At 35.8% G+C, this 20,920-nt stretch overlaps 1 protein-coding gene across 2 annotated transcripts in view; it reads left to right on the top strand.

Annotated features, from left to right (window-relative positions):
* Positions 1 to 20,920, top strand: part of SENP6 (SUMO specific peptidase 6) — an 85,916-nt gene that overhangs the window by 26,961 nt on the left and 38,035 nt on the right. The window contains exons 3-6 of one of the 2 annotated variants that reach the window (XM_086608266.1): positions 3,864 to 3,927; positions 4,984 to 5,126; positions 12,092 to 12,193; positions 17,028 to 17,048. In XM_086608266.1, the coding sequence (XP_086464392.1) occupies positions 3,864 to 3,927; positions 4,984 to 5,126; positions 12,092 to 12,193; positions 17,028 to 17,048 (330 nt within the window). The remainder of the gene's footprint in view (positions 1 to 3,863; positions 3,928 to 4,983; positions 5,127 to 12,091; positions 12,194 to 17,027; positions 17,049 to 20,920) is intronic. The other variant, XM_086608267.1, reaches the window with a different exon arrangement.

Genomic DNA, 20,920 nt, shown 5'->3' with positions numbered 1-20,920 from the left:
GGGAGCTTCTGGAGCGGGTCCAGAGGAGGGCCACAAAGATGATCCAAGGACTGGAACAACTCTGCTATGAAGACAGGCGGAGAGAGTTGGGGCTGTTCAGCCTGGAGAAGAGAAGGCTCCGGGGTGATCTTATTGCAGCCTTCCAGTACTTAAAGGGGGCCTACAGGAAAGCTGGGGAGGATCTTTTTACAAGGGTGTGTAGTGCTAGGACAAGGGGCAATGGCTTTAAACTGAAAGAGGGCAGATTTAGATTGGATATAAGGAAGAAATTTTTCACTCAGAGGATGGTGAGGAACTGGAACAGGTTGCCCAGAGAAGTTGTGGATGCCCCATCCCTGGAAGTGTTCAAGGTCAGGTTGGATGAGGCTTTGGGCAGCTTGGTGTAGTGGAGGGTTTCCCTGCCCATGGCAGGGGGGTTGGAACTAGATGATCTTTGAGGTCCCTTCCAACTCTAACCGTTCTGTGATTCTGTGATTCTATGTTCGCTTCCTTTTTAGTATCTATTTAAATGTTTTTGAAATATGTCACAATATATTGTGGTTTTGTAAACTGGTGGGCTCAGTTTTCTCTTGGCTGTCGTAGTGGTTTTCTAATAGTCCAGACTTGGACCTTCCACTGAGATTTCTTCAATAACAGCCTTATCAGAAAACTGAATACAAATGAATGGGTCTAATTTATTTGCACTTTGGTATCCTTTCTTAACATTTTCTTTCCAAAAGTTTTAGGTTTTTTTTCTTTCATTTCAGGGATAAAGTGCTTATTCCCTTCTATTCCAACTGGAAAACCAATAATACTTTTTTAAATTTCTGTTTAGGTTTTTTCCAGTACTTTTTCCCGTTTTATTCCTTTTTCAAAAAAAAAAAAGTCTCATATTTATATAATGTTTTTGCTTCTTTTGTGACCCTGTTTAGGCACTATAGCCTTAAAATTGATAAAACTCTTTTTGTTCAGAGCCTCAGTTCTTAATTTTTAGCAGTTTTAGTTAAGGCTATTTTTAACAGGATGGCATTGTGCATGAGCTGAATAATACCACTGCTTCTCTTGTGGCTCTGGTTTTAGGGCTTTTTTTATTGTGCTGCCTACCAATATGTAATTTAAAATAAAGAATGTACTCAGTGCACTGTGAGGGGAAATATGTCAGCCTCTAGTTTTTGTATGTAAGAGTTTTCAGAAAGAAATTCTGATTATGTTTGAAATGTGGCTGAATCACTTGGTAGTTGATAGAAATATGCTTGCAGCTTATTGGAGTGGAACTTCAGTGATAAGGGATTTAAAGTTTGGGTTGCTTGCAGATCATAGTAAAAACATGGTCTATTAAACTGAGGTATCTAACTAGCTATTGCACAGTTCTGAATGTATTAAAACATTAAACAAATGGTAAGTGATTAGAGATAAGGAAAGAGAAATATTTTTTTTTTTCTTGTTCAGTGCCTAAATGTGAATGCATAATTATGTACTCCCCTTTGGAAAGAGCTCTGTTTACCTAAATTACTTACTTCTGTTTTTTCTCTTAATCTTAGGAAAGCCTTAACTTTCATTTGTTCTAAAATTTTAATTGAAGTATCGCAAAGCTAGAAATTATTGTTCTCTTGAACAATATTGAAACTCTGGTTCCCTGGTTAAAAGTGACGAAGTGTGGAGGCATAGCCTCCTCCCAGCAAGACCACTGAGATTTCGTTTCAGTAGTGATAAAATGTTACTGTCTGGTATGTGGGAGTGTGGTACAGTGTTTTTTTTCCTGTCTGTATAAATTGCATCTTTTAAGCAGGCAACTGTGAGCATGTGATACATGAGCAAATAGACATTACTCAGTTGCTATGTATTCTGCTCTCTGAAAAAACAGCCTTTCTGGTACTGATGCATATACTTTGCATTCCTTAAAATCTAAAAATACTAGTTCTTTAAAAACATTCAGTTCCTAAATATTTTTCCAGTTATGTCATCTTAGTTACATCATACAAGAGTTATTCTTGTTCAGTTTGATTTAAGGATTTTTTCAGTGTTTTGCTCATTTGTAGTCTATTACCTTCTCTTCTCTGTCACCCACCTAAATACCCTTTAAAATGCTTGCAGCATTGTGGCATCTTGAAGCCTTCAAAGTATAGGTTACTGTACAGGGGCATTTTGAAAATCGTCAAGATTTTTCTCCAGGCTGGAGCTGAAGAAGGAAAGTGTATCTAGAGGTGAAATGATCTGACTAGGTCAGCACAGTAGGTGAACGCCAGAGCTGCAGGTACCATAAGTTGCTATTCATGTCTGTGCTGCAGTGTTTTATTTATTCTTTAGAATCTGGAAAATTTCTGAAATCATTAAACTCATTGTCTTCTGATGAAGGGTTAAGAAAGCTCAGTGACCCTCCCTCGAAAGAATAATCTATTCTGAAAGACAGTTTAAAAAAAATGTTACAGTATTTTAAAATGTTGATACCCACGGATAGTCTGTACAGAAGTACAGCTATACTCTTTTGTCTTTGGGACACTTTATCCCACAAATTAGTGATGATCCACTACACTGTTCATTTTACCATTACACACCTAGAATTGTAAACGAAAGGGAAATGCAACAGTGCTCAGTGTTGATGTTTACATCGTTCTTTCCGTATCAAAACCAACTGTGCACACAGTCTTATCTCCCAAACTTTCAGGGTCTGCAGTTCTCACCCTAGGTGTCAAGAACTTTTTTCTTTTATTTTATTTGATGCAGTAATATCTATATTGCATAAAATGCAATAAGTTGTAACAGGAAGGGAAATCTTGTGCATGGAAGAAGTTTTTCAGAAATTGGAGCAGGGGGCGAGTACTGAGTAGTTGCCTTATATATGAAGAGCTTAAGTCACTAGGTATGTTTCAGTCAGTATCTCATGCCTGCAGCTAAGAAACGTTTCCATCTTCACCTCCATCATTGTTTCTCTTCTGTAGCTGTTCGTTGGAACTCCTGGCATAACTGCTTGTATTTTTAAGTAATTTCTGCCTGAATGATCTTAAGCAAAAACTCCCCAAACCACGCAATTACAAGTTGGCTAAAAGTTGTTTTATTGTGTCGCAGCCAAGAGAGGAGTAACCTTATCAGGATTGATGAGAAGGGATTATCTGCAAGTTGCTTCTCCTGGAAGCGAGAATCTATTTAGCCTAATCTAGCTGCTATCAGTATAAAATGCATGATTGGGGTTTTAATTTAAATACTTAAGATTACTTGAGGATAATTGCCTATTACTGAAGAGAGTACATTTTCACAATGTCATGGGATAGGTTTCTTTTTTTGTGTCTTCTTCTTCTTTATAATAGTTGAAGATTACAGACATAGAAGTACCAAAGAAATACGTTTTAATGAGCAATTGAGTCAAACTGAATACACTATTTTTAGGAAGACGTATTTTGGCAATAATTGCTATGGGCTAAAATTTAGTTATACGTAAGTTCTTCTCGTAAAGCACTGTGAAGCTTGCAGTTTTAAACCACACGTTTGAACATTGATATGCATGAACAAACTTTTATAGATCAATTTAGTTTTTGACTCAACTTATGCATAGGGATTGTATAGAGTATTTCATGTCATCAGTAACATTACTGTATCAATATTGAAGTTTCCGTAGTATTCTCTACTTTGAATTAATAACATCCTTTTAATTTTGCTTTCTATGAAATAATTTGATGTACACTTTTAAGTTCAGGTTCACATAATGCATCTGGATCACTATCTTGCCCACTTTATATTCCTGTTATTTTGGACCTATATATACAATGTGTATGTGATACATTTAAACTTAGAGGGAAAGAAAAAAAAGGGCTTTGTGTGTTTGAAGTGTTTTGCTGGTGCTCTGTTGCAATACAATTTATGTACCTTTCTCTCCCACACCTATCTAGTGAGGCAAATCTGCTCAGCGTAGATGACAGTGATGGGCCTTTCAGTCCCAATGAAGAAAGAAAGGTAAGTGCTCTGTTTATCTCTCCTGGTGAAAATGTATCTTTAAGGCTTGCTAGGTTCTTAAACAATGTTGCATAGTAATCTGTGGGGTATTACAAAATGAAAGCTTATGTGTTGGTTTAGCAACATATGGTCAAGCTGTTTATCTCTCTACCCATAATGTTTTTGTGCCTCTGACTCCTATAGATCTAGTTTATTTGTATAGTATTCTGAAAATATGAGCATGGACAACTAGTTTTAAGTTTTACAATTATCATTAATGGGATTATGTTTTTAATTAAAATATTAATCATTATATCCCATGATTGCCTACTGTCAGATTCCAAATTTTGTATGCATATGTGTGTGTATATATATAAAAGGAGAAGATTTCGTAGAATTTCTAGGTTGGAAAAGACCTTAGAGATCATCGAGTCCAACCGTCCCTAATCCCCCATTAAACCATATCCCTAAGTAGTTCATCCACCCTTTTCTTAAACACATTCAGGGATGGGGACTCAACCACCTCCCTGGGCAGCCTCTTCCAGTGGCTGACAACCCTTTCAGAGAAGAAATTCTTTCTAACATGCAACCTGAACCTCCCCTGACTAAGCTTATACCCATTTCCTCTTGTCCTATCACCCATCATTAATGTAAAGAGCCCTTCCCCCACCTCCCCACCATCCCTTCTCAAGTATTTGTAGGCTGTAATCAGGTCTCCCCTCAGCCTCCTCTTCTCTAGACTAAACAGCCCCAATTCCCTCAGCTGCTCCTCATAAGTTTTATTTTCCAGCCCCTTCACCAGATACATAGGCAAAAGCTACACTTTTTGTGTTTTTTGATGTATACTGAAATAGCTTACTGCTCTAAGATGCTTCATAATACTTTGAAAATATTCATATTTTGTTTAGTAAAGAATCCTAGTGAGTAGGGGTGTAGATGGGATATATTGTACATGAAAATTGGTACAAAAACAGTCTGAAAATGAAGCCAAATTAATATTTATATAAATATTTTACATTTTTTTTCCTTTTAACTTTTATACAAGTATTTTAATATATGTGAATTCTCTTGTTACAGTCACTTCGTTTTCGGCCTGGAGCTGTCGGCACCAGTGGTGATTCCATAAAAACATACGCAAGGCGAGGCAAAGCTGGAGGCTTGAGATTTTTCAAAGGGAACTCAATTGGCCTCAACATGATGGGAAACAGTAAGAAACTGAGGTACTACATTTAGTTTTATGTTTATTTACCTACTTGATCATTGATATAAATCAGTGCTAAATGAGCAGAACTAGATTGTTAAAGTCTTTCCTCTTCCAAAATGTTAAATAGCACATTAGTAAAACACTGGAAGATTATTAAAATACAGTTAAAGCATTCACTGACATACTTGTCAGTGCCTTACCAATGTTGTCTGCATGTGCTATTGTTTCCTCTATACAGAGCTAGGAGGTAGAAAAATATTTCTAACATCCTCTCAAGAATTTCTTCTTTCCATGACTGAATTGCCAAGGCTCACTCAGGATGCATGTTCTGTTTTCCTTACTGCAAGATATCATTTGATTTAAGAGTCATGGACTATTCCTTTAAAGGATTCAGCAAATATTCATACCCCTACGGGATAGCTTGAGATTGTCACTTGTGTTTAAAGCTGACAGGAACAATGTTTAAGCATTTAGTGTCTGCTTGCTTGTTACTACTGCCCCTAGCTTGTAACAGACTGATCTCTTTATTTGGTATCATGTATAATAAAAAGTGGTATGTTATTGTAACTTTCTCTGGAAGTGTTTCATATTGCTAAAGTGCACTTGATTTGGTTACCTTTGCAGGAAGGAGAAGTTGATAAGATAGCTAGATATAGTTGGGCCAGTCATCAAATATCCAACCCATACATAGCTGAGGGGTGTCCTTGTCTGCATTCTTGTATGCTGATCCATATAGCATTGTTGGTTAGTGAGGCTGTCTTATCACAGAGTCACTTGAGAAAATAAATCCTTCAAGTTCTATGTGATGTGTGTCCTCTCCTGCTCTTTTGATCTTTGAACCTAATGTCCAGGGAACAAATCCAGAATTTCCAGTCTGGACTGGTTTCCATCAGTTTGACAGAGAAGAAGGAATGCAAGAATTGTATGTACTTCAGTCAAAATAAGGACTCTTCTTGCCTTTATGTTGTAATTGTAATCTATTCCCACATATTTATCTTGTGGAATTTCAAAACCTGGATGACCCTTCACCTGCTTATCTTAACCAAATGTGATACATAATGCTCTAATGTGTTTTTTTTCGTAGCTTGTGGATTGTCTTAAATACATGCATACGCTTAAATAAATAAATAAAAAGCCAAACAACAAAACCAAACCCCAACTAGCCCCATAACAGCTCCTGAATTTTTCTGATAAAGATGACCAGTTAGGAACATTTTCTTGTTAGGGACTACTGCTCTAAGGACTGCAAAAACAGTAGTTTGGCTTACTAGGTGAATGAAGGATACTCTTATCCTGCATTCTTTTTTCAGTGGCTTAGTTTTGACAAAGAACAGTGGAACTTTCACTCATGAGTAGAATTCTGCACTTGCAATAGTTCAAGTTATTGTTATTATAACCAACATGCCGTTGTATAACGGGTTGTTTGGGTATGTGTAATGTATGTTTGGAACAGTAACTACAGGATATTAAGTATTACATAATAGGTTATTTTGAATAAGCTTAAGTGTCTGTCTTTAATATTTTATTTACAGTTTATTAAGTTTTCAATAAAGAACTTGTCTGAAAAGTCATGATTTTTAGCTGAATGTTACATTAATGAAGACAAACAAAGGCATGTAGACTTGTATTAATTTCTCCCATCACTGTTTAAAAATTCACCTCTGCTAATAGAGTTTTTTTATATAGGGTTTGTTCATGTAAAAATAAACCAAAATCACTGCCTTCCCAATGTCCAATGAAACATAAAAGCAAACATTGCATTCTCTCCACAGATGTTTCAGACCTGATCAGATCCACAGATCAGACATGGTCAGATGTTTACAAAAAAGATTTCACTAAGCTTTTTGATGAAAGTACACCTACCTTTTTCCTTCTTTTCCTTTTATGGGAACATGGACAGTGTCTTGGTTTTTGAGACAGACTAATAGGATGTTATTTGGAACTTAAAAGTTTTTTAAAAATAAAATAGATTTAATAATGGCAGGTTTTTTTGTTATAGGTTAAAAGTTGTGTCATTGCACAGGGGTCTGTTATTTTTCAACATGCTCAAGCGCTTCCTTGGAAGCTCTTGCTAACTCCGATCATGGCTACTTCCTTCCATCCATTTTTAAAATTCTTTTTACGTATACACAAATTAGCACAGTCCTTCATTATCCTTGATTTACACTACGCAAATGATGTTTTGTGTTTCAGTCTTTAATTTTCAGTACACACAGGAGATTTATAAGATTATATCCAGGTTTCTGGCTTGCTTCTCTTCAAATTGGCCAGTTCTTATGGAATCATCCTGGTTACTTCCATTCTTTAGGATTCTATTCTTGAATGTAGACATAAAAATGCCTGTTATAAATCTGTCAGGACTTCTTTGCTCTGTTTTAGTAGTGAAAAAGCCCATGCATATACATTATATTTGTTGGTTGTTTTGAGTACACCTAACCATTTCAAATATGATTCTTCTAATCCTCTGGAAACTAGAACATTCTTCTGTCTGGCTGTGTGATTTGTAGTGAAATCCAACCTTACTACATAATTTTTCTCCCTTTTCTATTAAAGCAGTCATACTTGACTGTGAATGTGGGTGTTTTTCTTAAGTTCCAGAAAGGTGCATGGGTTTTGTTTTTAAGGTAAATAATCGCTGAATATTTTTTAGACAATCTAAACATTTACTTCAGACATTCTGTTACCTGGATTGAGACTGCCTTCTGTTGACAAATACTACATTATAAACCTAAGACTTGGTATGATTTATAAAATTCAACTAAATAAAATAAAATCTGTTGAATGTATGTTACCTTACGTAAAGGTCACATCTACTTTGAAAGCAGGTGTGCACCTTCTGACTAGTACTGAGCTGCATGTCGAATTTTAAATGGAAAATATAAATATCCACCTTCTTCTTAATAAACTGTCATGAATGGAGGAATTTAGTAGGGGATAATGGATGTGTTTAGATCACTGTGACTGCCATAAACACTTGGAAGTTTGATTAAAACTCATACTACCAGCATTATTTAACTCATTTTCAGATTTTGGTCACTAAGTCTGCTTGGAAATGTGTGTCTGTGTTTAGCTTGTATCCGAGGCTAAACACTAGCCAGCTGTTCTATTACTGAGTGACCCCTCTGCACTTGAGAAGGCAAATTGGGGAAAAGGAAGGAAGACCCGTGGGTTGAGATAAGAACTATTGAATAAATAATTGAAATAAAATAAAATCAAAAATAATAATACTGTATACAGACAAGTGATGTATGGTGCAGTTGCTAACCACCCCTTGACCAATGTCCAGCCCGTTACCATCTAGCGATCCTGGAGCAGGAAAATCCTGAAACTGCAATCCTGGAAGAGAGTAGGCCTTGGGAGCAGAAGGAAGGCGAGACCCTCACAGGGATAGTGACCATTGAGAAAGAGAGGCCAGCCCTAACAAACTTTCACATTTGTAGTGTGCATGATGTTACATGGTATGGAATACTTATTTGCCAATTTAGGCATCAGTCACCCTGGCCATGCTCCCCCCAGGTTCTTGGAACATCTAGGTCATTAGCAAAAACAAGTTGGAAAGGCCTTGATCACTATGGGTACCTGCATATCACGTCTGGCTGCAAACTAAACCAGAGTGTCTTACCAACTTTGTTCTCACCAAATTGGGTGCTGCAGTCGTCTTAAAAATGCAGCTTGCTTGAGAAATTTAGCTTTTCTGAACAGAAAATTCATTCTGTGATTCTGTCCGAGTGAAACTAGGACAATGTGATTATGCTACAAGTTATTGTCTTGATTTAATACTTTAATTGTGATAGCGTCTTATCTTTCATAACACATATATCACAACAAAATCCCCAGATCAGTAAAGGCTTGTTGTCCGGTCTCTGTAGTGAAGATTGGTGGTGTATTGACTTTGACATGCAGCACGAAAGGTGCTTAATATTTATCTTTTCAATATTTGGATTCTTCAACTAGAGAAAATTCTGAAGGTCGATCATGCAATTAAGCTGATAGATTAAGTCTAAGACGATCAGATACTTGAGATTCTTGAGCTATTCTTGGTACTTTTAATCACAAAGTTGAAGTCTCTTTTTTTTCCACCTTGTCAGCATAATAGGGATTAAAACCTCTTCAGATCAGTGGGGCTTGGCTCAAATTAGTATTATTATTATAGTACAATATTCCCTGAAATTCAGGAAATGAGTGACAGGAAGAAGGGATATGCAAGGACAGTGAGAATTTTTCCCTGTACATCTGCACTTGCACGTACTAAAATTTAAACCAGCCAAAAAGTTATCATCTGTTATCTGTTTGAGTAAGTGCAGTATCAAACTGTAACTTTATCTTAGTAGTTTTGTGGTTTGGGTTTTTTTTAATCATGAGGCCTTACTTTGACTTGCTTTTATCTTTGCTAGTTTTCAATAATGTGAGAAATTTGATACAAGCTATTAATTACCTCTTTTTTTGTGGTATTTCTTAAAAAATGTTACTTGATGAGCAGCAAGATTAATGTAGTCTGTAGTTGTGTCCTGTGCTCCTGAAATGTCATACTTCCGTTACTTCTAGAACACACCCTTTTGAATCTGTGGTGTTAAGAAGTTCCTAGGATCGGTTGATAGAATGATAGTGTAACCTTGTCTTCATCAAAGCCTAGGCTTTAAATAATTCTGTGGTTTCTGAGATCACTTAAAGGAGACATATATCTTTAATATATTGTAAGTTCTTTGAGACTAATAGAAAATTTGAACATTTGTTCTTTCAAGTATCTTTCTGACCATTACATCACCCTGGGTTTAGCGTTCTGTATTTCTTGAAACTGTGCTGAAACTTGCAAACCCGGATTTCAGTTTGAATGTGCCCGTTTTGCAACTTGCTAGAGTTGTATGATTAAATTTTCTGGTGATGCTGTCTGCACTGGGTATGTTCTGTTCGAAGAACAGGATTATAGAGCAGATTGTATTTTACAGCTGTCCTACTTGGAAGCATATCGGGCGCCATATGAACCGTTAAGTGTGCCATCTAGAACAGTCTGCTTTGACTCAAATCTGATCTCTCAACAGGCTGTGATATTCTATTCCAGCACCTACTGGAGCTTCTCGGTACATGAGTGTGAGGCAGAAGGCACAAGCACTACTTAACAGTTTTTTTGTGCTGTGGAGGCACAAGACTTAGAGTTTCCGATCATGATAGTTTGGCAAAGCTCAGATTCAGTAAATAAAATGATAAAACATGATAGGTGTGTTTATAGACGTGCTCACGTGTTTAAACTCCTTTAGTCTTAAGCATTTGAGAAGGTATTGCTGCAGTCTGCTTGTGCTTTCTTTTCTAGTATCTCTTTCAAAAACATTAAATTGGAAACCAGAGAGGATTTGAGACACCCTAAAGTGTTTAGGGCAAGTAGGCTGTCAGCTTTTTTTTTTTCTCAGGTGACAACATTAAACAGAAGGTTTACTGTGAATTAGTCTGGATGATGACTGGCCAGCTGGAGTTGCATACTCTTGATTTGAAAGCACGTGGGATGAGTGTATTTACTTTCAAGAGGCTGGTGGTTGAATGGGATGCTATTAGGTTAGTTTTGAGGAAGTTGCTATTAGAGTATTTATGATGATTTTAAACTTCACATTCTAGAAAGAGAATTTTACCATTTGGTTGGTTTTGATAGGTCTTGTTCTGTTATGTTCATAATTATGTCATGATCAGTCAGATCATACCAGTCATCTTATGATCAGTCAGAAATGCTCTGAAAGCTTCTGATATTGACTTATGATACTCATATAAGGCTCTCAAAAAGTTTATATTGCTAAACTGAAAAATTTTAAAAGCCAGCTAGCAGTTGGCTCACTTTCATCTTTTGGGGGAATGTAAACGAAGGATTAGGAGTTCGAGGTCAGCTTTTTGGGGAATTTTGATACTTAATTTTTTTTTCATTGTTCACAATAGGACAAATGGAGCAAAATTTCTGCTGAATAATATTTCTGAGAACTGTTTTGAATTGATCAGAATGCTTTTTGGCATCATTTTGTTTATTGCAGTTAAAATTTCCAGGCAATTTTGCAAGCAAAATTTAAGCGTTGTATTTCCATAATTTGAATCAGTTTGCATTATCAACATGGTGCCTGTTAAAAGTTGCATGTTTTTTGAACTCTTCAAATGTATTGTTGTGTGTCCTGTCACAGAAGTGTGCAGGATAATTGTTAGGATCTAAGAGTCTTTGAAGGAGTACTGTATTATTGATCTACCATATCTTTATATCAGCTTTTAATAGGGAGGATAATGGTAAGTAATCTTCCCTCCGGAGTTACTTGTTTTACACAGTAATGAGATTAAAGTGTCTAAAGGCAACAAATGAAGCAACCAAAAAAAAAAATGCTAAAAGGCATTGATAAATATACTCTGTCTGTGCAGAGCCCTGCTGAGATACTTGGAACACCTGAGAATCCTTCTCTTTTCGAGATGTGTTGTGTTGTTTCAGTTACCAGCCATTTTACGTCCATAGATCTGCTCTGTTTGTTTTTCCCTTATGAGTAATAAGATGAAGGCAATTCCTGAATGTGCAATTCAATCCGTTCACATGTTGTGCCCTTTAAGTCATTTTAAAGAAGTTAATATTATGCCTTAATAAAATGTACGGATAGAAGTATAAAATTAATTATAAATGTTTATAAATCATTAAAAAAGGTAGTGTCTTTATGCAATGGCAGGAGAGGTAAAGGAGAGCTGGTTCATAGTGTTTTTGAAGGTGATAAAATTTTAAAAAATCTTTTCCTTTTCTTCCAGGAAAAAAATAATGGTGTATATTCTTGTCTATTTTATTCTAGGATTGAATGTTTTTATGCCTATCACAGGATCCTAACAAGTTGTATTATTGATTAGAAATACTGTGTTGATTTTTGGTTTTTTGTATGGCTGTTACTGTAAAAGCACGATGCAACAGTTTTTAGCTAAGACAATGTACAAATACACCAGAGTCTCTTCTTAAACCATTTTTCTGTGTGTTTGCAGTGAAAATGCTCAGAATATGTCTTGTCCTGTAACCGTGGTACATGGTAGACGTTTTCACCATGCCCATGCACAGACAGCAGTAGTAAAAACAGCAGCCCAAAGGTAAGACTACATTTGTTTTCTCCAGATGCTCCCATGGTAAAAAAGTCCTTTCTGGTTTGTATGTAATGTTTTTTCTTATGCTATGAAGTGTTTTAAGGAAACATAGGTAATTACATGGTGTATTCTTGATCATGAGCTTTGAGCTTAATTACTAAAGTTTCATAAAACTTTACCATTTAGGACTTATTATTATATAATCTTAGAATTTACTAATTTTAAAGCACACTATGACACATACTCAGTAAGAAGGCACCTGGTAATGTAAACATATTTAGAAAATACTTTGAAATGGACAAACGTAGTATGCAGTAGAAATTCATATAACTGACAACATGATCATCAAATACTAATTCACAGAAACTCCAGCTTGTGTAAGATCCATGTACAGATTAATTTATAGATTTGTTGATCATATGTAGCCTGTAAATACAGCATAAAACATATAAGCTATGTCACAGAACCATGGTTTTGCATTTATATAAATAGTTGTTAGAATGGATGACTGGAAACTGGGGAGTCTTACTCAGCTTTGCTGAATTAAACTTCATTGTTTTGAAAACTTAAAACTGTATCAGACTTCTATAAATTGCAGGATTGTTTTTTAATTTTTTTTTTAACAGGCTTTTCACATCCAACGTGTGTTACAAACATAGAAGCTAACCATTGCTTTAAGGAATTTACTTTCAAAATTTGTCCATGCAGAGTTCTTTTTATCTATGAATTTCAAGGATTTCCACCAGCCTGTATGATGTGCCTTCGTCCTATCAGCATTTTGTAGCCTCTTCCTTCTGCCTCTTTTTTTTCTCCTCTCTTTTAAGTGTAGATTTTTTGGAGTGATGGATCATATGTAGGCATCATCCTCTTTTTCATCCCACTTCTTCACTTTCATTTGCTGTCTTCAGAAAAACAAAGCCCATATACTAATGTGAATAATGATGTGATGTAGATGTGTACTAGGGTGATCCAGTATTGAAGAAACAGACCGAAAAATGGATTTTACAGTCCTGTCCCTGAGGACCTACGCCATTGTTGCCTCCTTCTATTTCAACTGTACTATCATCTGTAAATGGAAAATAGCATGGGCATTTCCTTCCCCTTAGTAATAGCAGATGCAGTAATAGAGTCTTCCTTTTCTTTGTTTCTTCCCACCATTGCAAGGCAGGGATGACTAAGACAGATTGACAGAACTTTTCCTGTGAATTAAAGTGAAAGATGAGGTTTGTTGTCAGTGTGGTTTAGGCTGAACCACCTGTGCTCTTTTCTTACATTAAGTCCTTCTTGAAATATTTCTGTTCAGTGTTCCATTGAGGAAAGCACTGGCATCTCTAAGCATTCATGCCTTACCTTTCGCTTTTTTTTTTTTAATTCTAAGGGATAAAATCTTGATCTGCAGTGCAAGTTAAAACGATTTGAAGTAAACAAAATCATGTGAGGCTGCTTGCTCTTAGATCTCTGAATGCTGACCTTAATAATATTAGTGTACTTGATTAAGTTTTGTTTAAGATGGTTCTTTGAAAAGGCCAGTCAACATGGATTCATCTTACCTAGTTAAGTGCTGTAGGCTTCTTCAGCATGCAGAGTCCGCTCCAGAGACTCTTAACGTTGAGGGAGATGTTAGACTTGCCCACTTGCCTTTCTCACCTGTGGGACGTCCTTCTTTATAAGCCTGCAATGTAATGTGGAAAACAAAAAGTAGCGACTTCATATGTGTGACACACAGAAAGGAAACTAATGCGTAATGTAGGTAAGCTGAAACTAGTGCATGAAGTAATTGGATAGTGGTCATCTTGAACACTTCTAAATACGTTTTCTTTTAGAGTTGTTATTGTAGTTCATTTACATTAACAACAGACAATTAACTCGTATGATAAGAATATTTTAGGAGTTTCAAAGTCAGGAAATAGTCATAACAATTCGAAGCAATGTTTTGCTACTGGAGGACATCAGAACCAGCATGATCTAGTTGACTTGAGGGTGAGCTTTAAAGGGAGCTGTGCAAAGGATATCTAGTTCCGGTGTCTTTGCCAGTTGACTCAACTGACTACATTTTAAAAGCTTTTAAATCTGTTTCTGAGTTAGAGGATTGAAAATATTAGAACATGGCCTTCTGTCATACGAGTTTTTTTAAATTAACGAAGAGAGGGATCTCAAGGCTGGTTGATATGGAAAATAGAGGGTTTATGAATGAGAAGACAATAGTTGTTAGAAAAAAAAAACAAACTAAAATAGGTGACTTAAACTGTTCACAATACAAAATTCCAGTGCATGTGAAGTGGGTAATTTTTTTAGTCATGTATTTTTATTATTTGAAATTTTTTATATCTTTTTTTTGCTAGTTTTACTGACATTAGACAATCGTTGAGTTTAAAAGCAATTTTCCGTGATGCCTGCTGAGAAAGGAGTATATGCAGAAAATGCGTGTGGCAAACCAAGACTAAATTGTAGGTATATATCAAGACAAAAAACTGGTAGCGTTGGAATTTCAGTTCTAAGTGTGTGTGGGTTTTTTTTTTTCCCTATACTAAACATACAGGCAGCACAAAGTTGTGTTCTTTTACATTGTTGCATTTGTAGAATTGTTTTGTGGTATGGTAATCAGGAGCAACATGGGAAAAATAGTTTTAACTACATAACATACTGTTATTAAATCTATAGTGGATTATTGAAAGGATAACCCAAAAATAAAAACATGATTAAATTAGTTCTGAGCAAATTGAGTCTCTGGCACTGACGTTACAGATTCTGTTATTTATACTAGGTTCTTTGAGTGGTGATGATGTCACATGGGGCAAGCTAATTATGAAACGCAGTTGTAATCTCTATCAAGTTGAATTTGGAGCTTGTAATGTGTACTGTATTTCTCATTTCTTTATCCAACTTTTTTGCACAAGCATGTTAATTTAAATTCTGGCTGAATTATCTGTTGCACTCATATTTAAAATCTAAGTTCCAGTAAAATAGAATTGGGATTTCAAAATAATATTTTGATAAATATATTCATGTTTTTTTTTCCAGTAAAATCTGGGGATGAAATTAAATTTGTTCACTTCTCATACAACAGATTTTCAGATACAGCTTAGCCTAGTGTTGTAGTTGGTTCAAACTATTTTGCTTCATGTAATGGATGCATAGTTAGTCTTATGCTATTGACTGACTGTTCTCTAAGACTTGGCATCGGAATAGCATGTGTGTACAGCATGTCTAACAAATCTGCTGCATGAGCTGCATGAAGCCATTTGTAGGGCCACTGCTTGTTATTAGTTCCTGGATCTGTCTAGGATTCTCATTTCTTAATCCTTTCTGAGATGTGAAAGTGAGGAATTCCTTTTAAATGCATTATATTAACATGGGAGTTTAAAACAAGCAAGTGAGGCATCTAATGTATTACAGTGTACAGTATCAGGCATTCTGGAAATTTTTTTCCTGCCTTAGGTTTCCTTAGCATTAAAATTTACAGTTCTTACTGTGAGTCTTAACAGCACCTGTAAGCAGTTAATCTTTACATATTAACTGTGCCCAGGATACAAAGATACTGGTATTGCCTCCATACAAATATGGTATAGATCTGACTGGATTATAAAACTCCGATGTGACCTGCAGAAAAATGGTGTTTGTGTTCGTGAAGGCTAGCTCCAGTTGGAAGCAATTTTTTTCCTACTTTCATGCAGCATTGACTGATTGTCCCAACCCAGTCTAAGTTGCAGTGGTCATGTTCAGTTTTTAATTCCTTTTACTGTCTTCCCAGAACCCAGAGCATTGAATGTGTTTTCATACTGCGCTCTGTAGGATTATCAGGCTTACTTCTTTCCTGGTTTACTTTCAATCCTGCCATTCCTCTGTTCCTCTGGGTAACAGAGAGTTAGTTTGCTCTGTTCTTATGAGTGTTCTGTTTGTGAAAAGGAAAGGAGAAAGAGTTTATATTACTCTGTTTAATTTGACTGAAGTAAACCAGGAAACAGGTTGAATTTGTTCTGTTTTAGAATAATGTTAGCACATATGACAGAAGTTTATTAGTCTTCTGATATTTGAGAGGAACAGCCACAAAGATTAAAATCTTACTGCATTCTACATTGCAAATTTTGAAAAGGCAGGAGAGGTAAAGATCATTGTTTTCAAGTTTTCTTCCTGCTGTGCTTAGTTAGATCTATTTTTGTATCAGTCTTGGTATACAAAGGACCTGAGTCGTGAGCTCCAGCTACATTCGTTGATGTTAAAGGAGACACTTCTGAAACTAGCGGTCCTAATTCTTAAATATTTTTGGAGATTCTTTTTAACCAAAACCTCAGGAGGAAGCTGGTTGCTTCTGTTCATCCTGCTCTATCCTGGTTGCATGTGGTCTTCTAAATATTTAAAGTACTGCTTTCTGATTTTTTTTTTTTCTCAATTTAAAAACTTAAATTTTTTTTGAATAGTTGGAAACAAGTTATTATGTAAATTTGTTTAATTTCTTTTCCGTGGTGTTCAGGGATTGGAAATGAGGCTTGACCTTAATTCATGTATTAGAACCCTGTCATGTCACGTTCTACATTGCAGTGAATTAAGTGCCAGCTTGAGTTCAGAATTAATCAAATTTTACACATTGAAAAGGAGGCAAGACGATGTAGCATTTAGACCGCTGATGGCGGCTGACTGTGAAGTAACATTTGTTTGTGTGTTTATAATTACCGTTGCAAAAATGCTGTGAAAAATAATAACGCTCATTTGAAAACTAGTCCGGTGAATGGAAGAGGCAATGAAACAGTTATAGTTTATATTTAATAATTTTTTGATTTAGTCATGTGCAAAACGTGGGGCTTTGCATCTTATGCTTTTTTTTCTTTTTTCATATTCTAAGCAATCTGGACCGAAAGGAAAGGTAAGCTTACTGTTGGATGAAATAAGCATGGCAATAAGCATTAAGAAAATTACCTGAATGAGTGCTTTATCAATGCTAGTTAAAGAATATTCAAGCCAGTCAATCATATCTGCTCATGTGTGAGGGAGGTTGGTTGTTTTTTTTTCTATTTTTTTGGTTCACTTACTCCCTTCTACCAAAAAAGGACCTTTACATCCATCTCAAAATAATGCCATGTTAATGTGAACTTTGGGTATATTAACATTGGAAGTTTATCTGTCTATTTATATATCCAATGCGAAAATAGATAAATTATAACTTTCTCTGGAATTTAAGAATTTACTGCTAATTCTTTTTGTAGAGCAGCAAACTTGCGTAATAGAATGGTTCTGAAGAATAGAATGTTTCTTAGCAGGGTGTTTAACAGCTTTCACTCTGTCATCTCAGCTTGGTTTGAATAGCATTAAATGTTTTTATTGCATTACTGTGTACATTCTGTTCATGAAGCGTATAGCAAAACCAGGCACACTCTAAAGCTTACTTCTCACTCATTTTGCATCTGTTTTACTGCTGTTAATATTTTGTTGGCAATATGAAATATCATACATTTGTTTTTCCTTCTGTATAGCTTAAATTTATATGTTAGTGTAAATGTTTTGTTGATAGTAATGAATTTATTGAGTTTTTGTAAATATCCTGTCTGTGTAGGTGGTTTTTGGCAGTGTACACTTGGTATCAGGTTGAATTGTTTAAACAGCGTATAATGTTTAACCAGTAATGATGCAAATAACACAGAAATCTCAGGTAGATCTGTTCTTGTGAATTCAGGATTTTCTAGGTTTATTTCAAGTACAGTAGTAAAATCAAGCATTTCTATTTCACTGCCTTTTGTTATTTCTTAAAAGAAATATCGAAGAGATCCTTACTGGTTAGTTTTGGCCCTCTAAGAAGGGATTTGATCATCCTCTCTCTGCCTGGGCTTTCTGTTCATGTTTTTTTTTCCCTGTTTTTCTTTGTGCTGCATTTATATTATTAGCTAACTGTTCAGCTATTAATGTTTTTAATTTTGTACTGTAGGTCATAGGAAGACTAGGGTTGAGTTGCATGCTGGTGATCTTAATTTTCCCTTGGGGACACCTGCTGCTTCATCATCTGGTACTGCTGGATATGTTCTTTTTTCCTTCCCTGCTTTTTGTTGCTGTCCTAGCAGAGGATGAGGATTTAGGCAGGAGCTGCTAATTAGTGACTTTCTGGGCCCAAGGGGCTACTGACCTGCATACTAAAGACCCAGCTCCTGGTGCTGCCGCTTCTCTCTTTCAGCGTTTGACTTTTGTACTCTGCTTTGCCTGTAAGACACACTGAAGGTGAATCTCACCTCAGCAGCTTGGTGCTTCATATCTTCTCGTGCTTCACTCTGTTTTTGTATCATTATGTAGAAACCAACAGCCTGCCTACGGTGGTATACCTCCAAGTAGCAGTGTACTGAGGCAGAGTGAGGAAAGGCTGAATAAGGCAGCCTCTCGCAGAGCCAGGCTGCTCATTAAACACAGCTCTCGAGTGAGCCTGCACCTCAGCAACGTTAGGAGCTGGTGCAGCCTTGCACAGACATGCACTTTGGTGTGGCTCATACCAGATATTGGGTAGTTTTGAAAGCTCGGATCTAAGACAGCACTGTATCCTAAATTCCCAAATCCAGATGTTTCTTGGTTTATTCTGTTGGCATAGATAGAAATTGTCCCTCCCTGTCCCTGTCTTGCTCCCTTTTCAATGGCAAAATTTCTTCTCTAGAAAAAAACCCTTCACTTTGACTAGAGTGTGTCAGAGATGTCTGTCTGTCGGCCCAAGGTGAAGATCATAAGGTCCAGTTCCATCAGCAAAGGAGTATGGCAGGTAATGTTGAATGTGTGCTGAAAAATATGGAATCAGTGACACCATTCTGTCTGGGCAAAACATGTTTGGTCAAGAATGCTATACCATTCAGCTCTTAAGATGTGTCAAAAGTTCAGGACTCTACACCATCCAGAATACCTCAGTATTTTTGTCATGTCTGTTTGAAGAAGAGCCTGGTCTTACTCTTGTAATTAATGTTTTGCTGTTTGATGCTTTACTCCTTCTTAAGGTTGCTTTTATCAAATATTGGTCTACCTTAAAGGTATTAAAACTGCTTGTAATGGATGAGATAAATTAGATGTGTGAAATTATTTAACCTCTGAGCATGGAGCCTAGTTCTTAAAGCAAAATCTAAATCTCATAAGAGAAATTCTTTTTGAAACCTAACAGGCAAAATAAAATTTGTGTATTTTTAGTATTTGCTAGGATGGCATGAAGAGCAATCAATATTGTATTTGTTGTTTGTTCTCTTAGACACAGTATGTAGATAGTTTTGAATCTTCATCTGTTTAGCTGTTTGTTCCCTCATTTATTCCTTCTGAAATGGAGACAATTAGTTTAAGTTAGTATTTAACAGCAAAAAAGCATTTGTTTTGAAATGCATTATGTTTTTTAATATCTTAGATTTTTTTTCTTTTTCAAATAGTCCTTTAAAGTTAGATGTCATGTTTGATTTAAAAATAACCCTATAGTTTCCATTCTGTTTCTGCACTCACACACAATTAAACCACTCAGTGTACGAAGTACTTTACTGGAGAAGGTATCAATGGGTCTGCAGCTGTTCAGATGGCAGCAAACATTGTGTTGAGAGGAAGGCTTTGTTTTGTCATCTGTAGAAACCTATGGTGGTGGGTTCTACCTTTTTGTTCATGAGTGGGTTTTTCAGGCTGGGAAAATAGTAGGAGGTGCTTCAAGTCACTGCGCTCTTGAGGCTTCCCTCAGTTGGCTTGGAGCTGTTTTTTTTCATAACTTAGATTTCAGTGTTACTGGTTCAACAGGAGTGTACGAGTGAAAGTCTTATATTGTGGGAGAAGAAAGATGTTCATTTTATGCTGGCCCTTATATATTCTTGTGAGTGTTTGGACATTTAATAAGTATTGAGTCTATGCTGATAACACAAAATTCAGACAAGGATACATAATACTCCTGTATTCTAATTTACTGTCAAAAAAATATTTAGCAATATATGGTGATTAATTTGTTATCTAACGAATTAAGTATATGTTGCATGTTAAGAGTGTAATACAAATACAAATGTAATATAAATACAAACCTGTACAATTTTTAGAAGAAAAAAAAATCATAACTTAGTAATGTCCATATAACTTGAATTGTCAAACTAATTTTTAAAAGCAATTTAAGTATTCTAAATCTACTGTATGGTTTTCGTTCCTTTCAATTGGATATCAAATAATTTCATTATTGTTTCTCTTAAATATCAATTAAATGTTTTATATTTAAAACATTTTACAGAACAATTTTTCTAATAGTGGTTATGTTCAAAACAATACTTATTGTTGTGAAATACTACTAGAAGATAATTATAATGTGTCAGACAACAGCTCACACATGCTTACTGCAAAGCTTATATTTTTCAAATCTCCTATAATGTTTCAGGTTTTTTTCTACACTTCAGAATGTCATTTTTATTGGTTTTGATAGTAAGAGCTGCTCAGTATGTAATGATTAGTTTGAGCTCCGCCTTGTATTTCCACCAATTCTGCCTTTAAAGTAATCTCTTGTGATTTCAAGTTTTAACAAAAATGTTAAAAAAAAATAATCTTACGCTGAATTCATGAACAAACATTCTTGTTGAGTGTCTAATTTTGGTTCAGTTTTTGTGTGTGCAGGCATTAAAAAAAAGCCCTTGGGAGGAGCAGGATTGTTTCAGAAACATGCTTGACACAATCAGTAACAAATAAACTGCTTACTCTGTCATCTGCGATGTGCTTGTGGGCGCTCAGGATAAAGTACTGTGACATCTCTATATTTTGTGTTGCAGT

The sequence above is a fragment of the Tauraco erythrolophus genome, chromosome 2 (genome assembly GCF_009769465.1).
Source record: "Tauraco erythrolophus isolate bTauEry1 chromosome 2, bTauEry1.pri, whole genome shotgun sequence".
Classification (NCBI taxonomy): Eukaryota; Metazoa; Chordata; class Aves; order Musophagiformes; family Musophagidae; genus Tauraco; species Tauraco erythrolophus.
Note: the sequence above shows the minus strand (reverse complement) of the source record. Positions and strands in the feature narration are given on the sequence as shown.